General features: G+C 43.8%; 1 protein-coding gene across 2 annotated transcripts; it reads left to right on the top strand.

The window, feature by feature from the left end:
• The first annotated feature begins 6,171 nt into the window (after positions 1-6,171).
• LOC148041037 (3-dehydrosphinganine reductase TSC10A-like) lies at positions 6,172-8,072 on the top strand. Of its 2 annotated transcripts, none has more exons than XM_087687380.1 (4): positions 6,172-6,567; positions 6,670-6,936; positions 7,032-7,185; positions 7,450-8,072. In XM_087687380.1, the coding sequence occupies exons 1-4, from the start codon at positions 6,280-6,282 to the stop codon at positions 7,764-7,766; spliced, it is 1,026 nt and encodes a 341-aa protein (XP_087543506.1). In that variant the 5' UTR covers positions 6,172-6,279; the 3' UTR covers positions 7,767-8,072. The 2 variants fall into 2 exon arrangements, with proteins under 2 accessions (XP_087543506.1, XP_087543508.1); XM_087687382.1 differs by having other exon boundaries at positions 6,673-6,936; positions 7,450-8,071.
• Positions 8,073-8,906: the final 834 nt, after the last annotated feature.

Genomic DNA, 8,906 nt, shown 5'->3' with positions numbered 1-8,906 from the left:
TGCTATGGCTGCATCAAAGGAATGGTCTTTACATCAGATGGATGTAAAGAATGCCTTCTTGCATGGTGATTTGCAAGAAGAGGTATATATGGAGCAGCCACCAGGTTATGTGCATGATGTTCATCCTGAGTTTGTTTGCAGGTTGAAGAAAGCCTTGTATGGCTTGAAGCAAGCACCTAGAGCATGGTCTGACAAGATAGGACAGTATCTTGTCACTATTGGCTTTCAGATTTCCAAGGTAGATTTCTCACTTTATGTGAGAAAAACAGAGAAAGGTATTATGCTGCTTGTCATTTATGTTGATGATTTGATTATGACAGGTGACAATGATGAAGATATCCTTCATGTGAAAATGCTATTGAAGCAAAAGTTTGAGATGAAGGATTTGGGAGAGCTGCGTTATTTCTTGGGCATTGAGGTGATTAGATCACCAATTGGGATACAGCTCTTGCAGAGGCAGTATGGATTGGACATGCTGTCCAAATATGGGATGACAGGCTGTAAGCCTATTTCAGTTCCTTTGGAGCAGAATGTGAAGCTGAGTGCAGATGCAGGTGAGCTTCTGGAAGACCCTATTATGTACAGACGCATAGTAGGAAGTTTGATTTATATGACTATTACCAGGCCAGATTTAAGCTATGCTGTTGGATTGGTAAGTCAGTTTATGCAGGCTCCAAGGAAACCACATTTGGATGCGGCTAGACGTATACTCAGGTATGTGAAGTCCACATTGCAGTATGGACTATTTTATGAGACTGGGGTTCAGATACAGTTGCATGGATACACTAATGCTGATTGGGCTGGTAGTATTTCTGATAGACGATCTACCAGTGGATATGTGTTCTCTTTTGGGAGTGCTGCAGTCACTTGGAGCAGCAAGAAACAGCCTACAGTTGCCTTGTCGAGCACAGAGGCTGAGTACAGGGGTGCAGCAATGGCTGCATGTGAGGTAGCTTGGTTGCATAAGCTACTTTATGATATGCATTAGTCTACAGATGGGCCAGTTGTCATTTATTGTGACAACATGAGTAGTATACACTTGGCAAATAACCCAGTCTATCATGCTAGAACAAAGCACATTGAGGTGCATTATCAGTATGTGCGAGAGAGGGTTTTACTAGGTCTTATTGATCTAGTTTATGTCAGCACAGAGGATCAGGTAGCTAACATATTCACAAAGGCATTGGGCGCAGAGAAGCTGCGCAAGTTCAGAGACCTGCTTGGTGTGCAGGAATTGGGATTGAGCTCGAGGGGGAGTGTTGAGATATCGAGCTCCACTCGTGATACGCCAGGGTGACCGTTGTGTATTTATGTCACCGACTTGTCAGTTGCAGACGCGGTTGGTACACCGCCCATGAATAATAGCTACATGATAGCTATCCTTATCTACTCTAGTTTGTGGCTCAGTTAGTATGCCACCTTAGTTAGTTGAGTTTGGTTTTGAGACCCATATATAGGGTTCTTCTATTTCTTTGTAAGCGAGTTCTTTTGGCTTACACAACTAAGAAGAGGAAAACTGTTTTTAGCCTCCACCCTTGTGTGTATTCCCCCATTGTGCAAGCAAGAAAGCTACAAGTGAGACTCCTTCCTTCTCTCCCACAATCTTGACATATATTTTATGAAGGAAAAGAGTGAAGCGTTTGAGCACTTTAGAACTTTCAAGGCTGCAGTTGAAAGAGAAACAGGCGTGAAAGTAAAGTGCTTGAGGTCAGATGGAGAGGGAGAGTACCTCTCGAATGAGTTCAATGATTTTCTGAGGTCTCATGGGATAAAGAGACAGTTTACATGCAGGTATACCCCACAGCAAAATGGGGTTGCAGAAAGGAAAAACAGGCATATTGCAGAAGTTGCACGCGCCTTGATGGCTAAAAAGAATATGCCTAAGCATTTTTGGTCTGAGGCTATTCATACTACTGTCTATATTATGAACAGAACTCCCACAGCTACAGTTCATGGTATGACTCCTGAAGAATGTTTTACTGGCAAGAAGCCTGATGTATCGCACTTGAAGGTATTTGGATGTGTTGCATACGTTCATGTGCCAGATGAGCTACGGAAGAAGCTTGATCCAAAGGCAGAAAAATGTGTTTTTATTGGATACTCTTTAGAGCAGAAAGGGTATCGTTGTTATAATCCTGTCACATGTAAGTTCAGAGTGAGCAGGGATGTCATCTTTGATGAAATGAGCAGTTGGTATGCATCTAGTGCCAATGCATTGGATGATGATGATAATCATGACACTCATGTGTAGGCTGAAAAGCAAGAATCACGGACTCTTAGTGGACCAGAGACATCATCTGGAAGTCCTTGGTTTGGGAGACTAAGGAGTAGCTCTACATCTTCAGGTGCATCTAATAGCATTACAAATAAAGACAAAGGAAAGAATAAAGTGTCAAATGGCATTGATGCAATTCTTGATGGAGACTCCAGTGGCTCAGAGAGCTTTGATGATGAGGTTGGTATTCCTTCTGTCAGGACACCAGGTGTACAGAGAGCTCATAGTAATGTAAAGGCTCCATTGAGTGATCTAGTGGTACGCAGATCTAGCAGGGTCAGATACCCTGTTAAAAGATTTGGTTTTGAAGGTTATGTAGCTCACCATTATGCTTATATGGTGAAACTAGTTGAGGATGTTGAGCCCACTTGTTTTGAGGATGTTGTTGGTCATACTCATTGGGATGCAGCAATGGATGAGGAGATGGTTGCATTAGAGGCCAATAAGACTTGGGATCTAGTATCATTGCCGAAGGGCAAGAAAGCTATTGGATGTAAGTGGGTTTATAAGATTAAGCACAATGCAGATGGTTCTATTAGTAGGTACAAAGCTAAGTTGGTTGCAAAAGGCTATGCCCAGACATATGGCATAGATTATGAAGAAACCTTCAGTCCAGTTGCTAGGATAGCAATTGTTAGATGTGTGATTGCTTTGGCAGCAACCAAAGGTTGGAGGTTGCAACAAATGGATGTGAAGAATGCCTTCTTGCATGGTGATTTGCAAGAAGAAGTGTATATGGATTAGCCAGCTTCAGAGCATTCCACGTATGTGTGCAGGCTGAAGAAGGCGCTCTATGGGCTCAAGCAAGCATCTAGAGCATGGTCTGACAAGATTAGAGAGTATATTGTGAATATTGGCTTTTATGTTTCTAATGCTGATCACTCACTTTATGTGAGAAAGGGAGATGCAGGTTTGGTCATCATAGTCATCTATGTGGATGACTTGATTATTACAGGTGATAGTGATAGTGGGATTGCTGAAGTCAAGGACTTTTTGAAGAAGAAGTTTGAGATTAAGGATTTAGGTGAGCTAAGGTACTTCCTTGGCATTGAGGTGATCAGATGTGATGATTGTATATGGCTGTCCCAAAGACAGTATGGCTTGGATATGTTGTCTAAGTATGATATGATAGCATGCAAACCACTTTCAGTCCCGTTGGAGCAGAATATAAAGTTGAGTGCTAATGTTGGGGATGAGATAGAAGACCCTACTATGTTCAGGAGGATAGTGGGGAGTTTGATCTACATGACTATTACAAGGCCAGACTTGAGCTACGCTGTTGGTCTTGTGGGTCAGTTTATGCAAGTACCTAGAAAGCCACATTTGGATGCAGTCAGACACATATTGAGATATGTGAAGTATGGACTTTTCTATGAGGCAGGTACAAATGTACATGTGTTTGGATACACAGATGCAGATTGGGCTGGTAGTATGTCTGATAGAAGATCTACCAACAAATACATGTTCTCTCTTGGTAGTGCAGCAATTACTTGGAGCAGCAAAAAGCAATCTACAGTTGCTTTGTCAAGTACAAAGGTTGAGTATAGAGGTGCTGCTGTTGCAGCATGTGAGGTAGTATGGTTGCAAAAGTTATTGGTTGATTTAGATGTGCAGGTGGAAGGTCCAGTTGTCATTTATTGTGACAACATGAGCAGTATACAGTAGGCTAGGAACCCTGTGTTCCATGCTAGGACAAAACATATTGGGGTACACTACCACTTTGTAGAGAGAAGGTACTAGCAGGTGAGATTGACTTGGTGTATGTTAGCACACAGTATTAGATAGCTGACATCTTCACGAAGGCATTGGGTACAGAGAAGCTTCAAAAGTTTTGAAGCTTACTTGGAGTTGTAGAGATGTAGTTGAGCTTGAGGGGGAGTGTTGAGAGGACAAGCTGCAGACATTAATGATGGACTGCCTGGTTAGATGGGTCCACACGTCTACACTTAGCATGTAGGTGGTCATTATGACTCTCACATGGCCACTAACTCATTATTTATTATATTCAAGTTATTACACCTATTTACAACTGGCATAGTTATAGCGCCAGTCGACTAGTGTAGTCAGTTATGCATTGTTTGACTTAGTAGGCCACTTTCCTTTATGTTGTATCTTATCTATACTTTGTATACATTGTAAAGTGTGTGGAAGAAGAAGAAGAAACCAGCAAGAAAACATTTTGGCCTCCATCTCTCTTCTTGTCTCTTGAGTGAGCTTCTCCTTGTGCATTCTGTGTGTGTTCGACGCAACATCTTGAGCAAGTCCCCCCACCACGTGATTCTTGACATCAAGCTATGACAAAGCCTACCGACGAGTGGTTTGTGGATGTTAGGCCAGGTATTGTTATTTTAATGTTAAGTAGTCTTTGTTGGTTGTTAGATGTACTTACATTAATGTTGTGGGCTTCTAAAATTTTAGGTGCAAGAAAAAGAGGAAATACTATTATGTCCCCTGTACCATCAACAAGACGAAGAGTGGCGATCGAACTTGCTTCGCCTAGCCATGCTATATTGGAGAGTGAAAAATCTCCCAGTTATATCTCAAAGAAAAGAAAGCTTCGTTTTGGTTAGACCCTATGGAAACTGGAAAATTTTTAGTAGATAACTATCTCTATCTAGTCTTTTTATCCCTATGGGAACTTTGTGGCATAGGCCCAATCAAGGAGTGACACTTTGTGGTTTGTTGATACTTGAAATTGTGGTGCAAGGTTATTGGCACAGTCTCTAGAAGAAACTTTGTATGCAATGCTTGGAAAAACTTAAATTTGTGGTGTGGTTCATACATCTTTCATTTGTGGTTCATTTCACCGTAACAATGTTATTTCTCATTGTGCATCCAAGGATACAAGTTGTTTCTAATTGTTGTGCAGAGCAAGTTTAGATACAAGTTTATTAGTTTGGTGCATGGTCATTGCATGAATATATGAGTCTATGTACTCCTTGATGCAAATGCATATTTGGCCTTTTATATGTGTGTAAGAGAGAGAGAGAGAGAGAGAGAGAGAGAGAGAGAGAGAGAGAGTGTGTGTGTGTGTGTGTGTGTGTGAGCAAGTGTGGATACAGAGGGGGGAGGTGTAAATGGGGGTCAGAGATAGAGGGGTTGTGAGTAGAGGAGAGTAAAGCATGTGATGTTTTTGTGATAGCATTACCCACTGTGCGATAGGGAAGTGAAGTTGCCTTGAGATACCACGGCAGCTTCACTTCCCTTGCACCCCGTTTTGCGGCAGCTGGGATAGCGTTCCTTGCACGGAACACTAGTCACTGGTAACTTAGGCCAGTTACACATCGGGAAAGAACCCTCACTTGCCTTGAAAATTGTCCAAATGTTTGAATACACATACACTATGCCTTATTCAAACAAGAAGAAAGAGTACGCCCATTGGTTATAAGGGAGAAGTGAAAGATGATGGGGGGGAGGTTTCAACTTTTGTTAGGTGCATGTTCAGCTTTTTAGTGGAAAAGCATTGTCATGTTGTCCTCCGAGTGTGGACATTAATCTAAGCAAGGGGGGGGGGGGGGGAGGGGGGGGTTTCAACTTTTGTTAAGTGCATGTTCATATTTTTGGTGGAAAACCATTGTCATGTTGCACTCCGAGCACAAACATCAATTCGAACGGGGGATCTCCCTCCCAAAAGTGTCTGTCGGACGCATAATGCAGAGCCTATAAAATGATGACACAACTACAACATGGAAAGTGATAGTTATTTTTAGTAGATAACTATCTCTATCGAGTCTTTCTATCTATCTATACCAACACTAGAGAGAGAGAGAGAGAGAGAGAGAGAGACATAAGAAAATGTGTGAATCATGATATTTTCTCCCTCCCTCTCTCTCTCATTCATTAAATATATAGTTTACGTTGCTATGAGAAGAGCCACGAATGCTAGAAGGAAACCACGAACGAAAACAGGCACCGTGTCATAGAGAGAGAGAAAGAGAGAGTGTGTGTGTGTGTGCGTGTGTGTGTGTGTGTGTGTGTGCGAGTGTGGTGCCTGACCTCCTCGCATGGCCTTCTCCCTGCTGGTGGCCCTACTCGGCCTCGCAACCGCCCGCCTGCTCCTGTGGCTGGTAGCTAGCAGCCGCCGTACGCCCCACGGCCTCCGCTCCCTGCGAGACAAGCACATCCTCATCACTGACTCCTCGCAGCCGGCCCTCGTTGCCGCAGCAGAGCTCTCCCTCCGTGAAGGCGCCTATGTTACCCTTCTCTGCAGAGACAATGCTAGCCTCTCTGCAGCACAGCAAGCTCTCCAGCTGCGTTATTCTGACAGCCTCGATGACCACCTGCAAATCAAGGTAGGATTGCTTGTAATCTCCATTCATTGAACCCTAAATTACCCTTCTTGTACCGGATGGTCCTTATAATATGGATCCCCCCCTTATCATGGCGTGTTTCAGCAGTTCGCCAATATCCAGTCTGCCGAAGAGGCGGCCCTATGCGTGGAATCAGCGTTCGAGTGGCGGCCTGTTGATGTGCTCATATTCAGCTATGGCACAGGCAACCTAGGCCTCTTTGATGACCTGAAAATGGAAGAGGTAGAGAAGGTCACACCTTCCAATCTCATGGCAGCAGTCTACATGGCTCGTGTGGCTATCCGTTTCATGAAGCAGAGGAGCCAGGAGAGCAGGTCCGCGCTTGTGTTTGTCAGCTCTTCTGCTGGCGTGGTAATGATGCAACTTCCAGAGAAAAGAGAGAGCAGTCTTTGAGGGGATTACCGCAAGCTTTTGCTTTAACGAGTTCAATGGCTTTGAAACTACAGAATTTGACTAAAGGAGCAAGAGTGGATTCCATCACAGACTATGCCCTCAAAGGGCTGGCAGAGCTATTGAGGTTTGAGCTTCTACAGCATAACATTGGGGTACACTTCGTGATACCTGGAGCAGCGGCTTCCGCAGCACTCTGCAGCAGTCAAGGTAGGATGATAATCATGCACATTCAATCTCTTACTGCTACATTCAATAACAATGTCAAGAATACTGGTCATCTTCAGATTGTGTATCAATTCCTGAGACCCTCATTACTGTATTTTTACATTGTGGCTATTTGCATTTAACTGTAATGAGCTGTGATTGCTGGCTTGACTGTAGTTTTGTGCCGAGTAATGAAATGTGCTTATCTTGCATTCCAATTGTGGTCCTGAAATTCAGCATTCTTCTCATGATTATGTGAACAAACAGCGTCTCCGCAGCAGCAGTGGCGGCAGAGCTACAATGAACAGAGGTGCACTGCCCGAGTCGCAGAGAAGGTAGCAAGATGCATTCTGGATGGGGTGAAGAAGGGGCATTTCCTAGTGACAGTAGGGGTGGATGCATTCCTGGTTGGTGTATTGGCACGGGGTTGCATACCTGCAGACTCGTGGCTCAGAGCCATTCTTGAGTTTCTACTGCTGATCCCTCTCAGGCTTCTAAGCATGGCCCTCAACTCCCGCACTGCCATCCTGCACTACCACCGGCACAAACAGCATACCTGCAGCACCGCCACGGCCATGTTCTAAGAAACACACAGTAGCTGTCTATTAGATTCCCCAATTTATTTGCTCATTACATTCTTATCTTTTAGTTCTAAGTAACACACAGCTGTCATCAGATTCCTCCATTGATTTGCACATCACATTCTCATCATGTATTATTGCCATGGTGACAAAGGTCACAATTGTAGTTCTTATGTGGAGTTGTGGTGTACCATTTTCTTGCAGACCATTTTCTTGCAGACCATTCCACCATTACTACGCCTCACGTATCAATGTGGTAGAGAAGGATCATCGAAGGGTCATTCTGTCTCCCTATAATTATCCAATGAAAAGTAAAGAATACCCTCACGAGGTTTAACTAATATATGGTCCCACTTGGAAAGGGCAAAATTCTGATTCGTTAATAGTTGTTCCTATGGTATTGTTCTAAAATTTTCATTCTTTTATGTGCTGCCTTTCGCTACACACACACACACACACACACACACACACACACACACACGCACGCGCGCACACGCATGCACGCATCCATTCAGTTGAATCTCTCAAATCTCTCAACCCTTGTTTTTAATGCAATGACTTGCCCAATGGCTTACTCGATTGCCTTGACAAGATAGATCCTCACGGTTTAGTCATTTCCACACTCTCACCACATGGGCTGATAGGCCGCCCACATTTTGCTCTTGGCACGATAGGCACTAGGGAGTTCCCACTGCCCACATTCAATGGCAAGTATTCACACTACACGTGCCATGCATGAGAGCACAAAGGGGATGTGCACATCATGGTAGCGCTCTGTCTCAACCCTAGGTACGTAAGGGCACTAACATTCAAGGCTCAAGGTGCAAGCCACACCTACAATACATTGCACATTAGCATTGGTATGTTTCAACACTAGATGCACATAGTGCACTCCCACTCCCGTTGCAAGGCACACCTTAGTCCTCCACACAACCTCATGACATACATGCACAATACACTAGGCACAACCTAAGCAACACATCACTATTAGATAATAATAGTGGAGCAACGTTGGGTGTTTGTACTTAGGAAACCTATCCAAGGCACACACACACACACACACACACACACACACACACACACACACACACACTCTTACAATACCTCATCCCACCTAGATTCTTAACTCTTAGGCACACTAAC

This window comes from Lygodium microphyllum, chromosome 1 (genome assembly GCF_053477565.2).
Source record: "Lygodium microphyllum isolate KBCC chromosome 1, Lygodium_microphyllum_v1.1.10, whole genome shotgun sequence".
In the NCBI taxonomy this organism is placed as follows: Eukaryota; Viridiplantae; Streptophyta; class Polypodiopsida; order Schizaeales; family Lygodiaceae; genus Lygodium; species Lygodium microphyllum.
The sequence above is the reverse complement of the archived record's forward strand: the minus strand, read 5'-3'. Positions and strand labels throughout refer to the sequence as shown.

Excerpts from the sequence above, each read along its gene's own strand:
- LOC148041037 (XM_087687380.1), top strand. The coding sequence starts at position 6,280 with ATGGCCTTCTCCCTGCTGGTGGCCCTACTCGGCCTCGCAACCGCCCGC. Across the intron at positions 6,568-6,669 it reads ATGACCACCTGCAAATCAAG|CAGTTCGCCAATATCCAGTC; the intron begins GTAGGATTGCTT and ends GGCGTGTTTCAG. Across the intron at positions 6,937-7,031 it reads TCAGCTCTTCTGCTGGCGTG|AATTTGACTAAAGGAGCAAG; the intron begins GTAATGATGCAA and ends TTGAAACTACAG.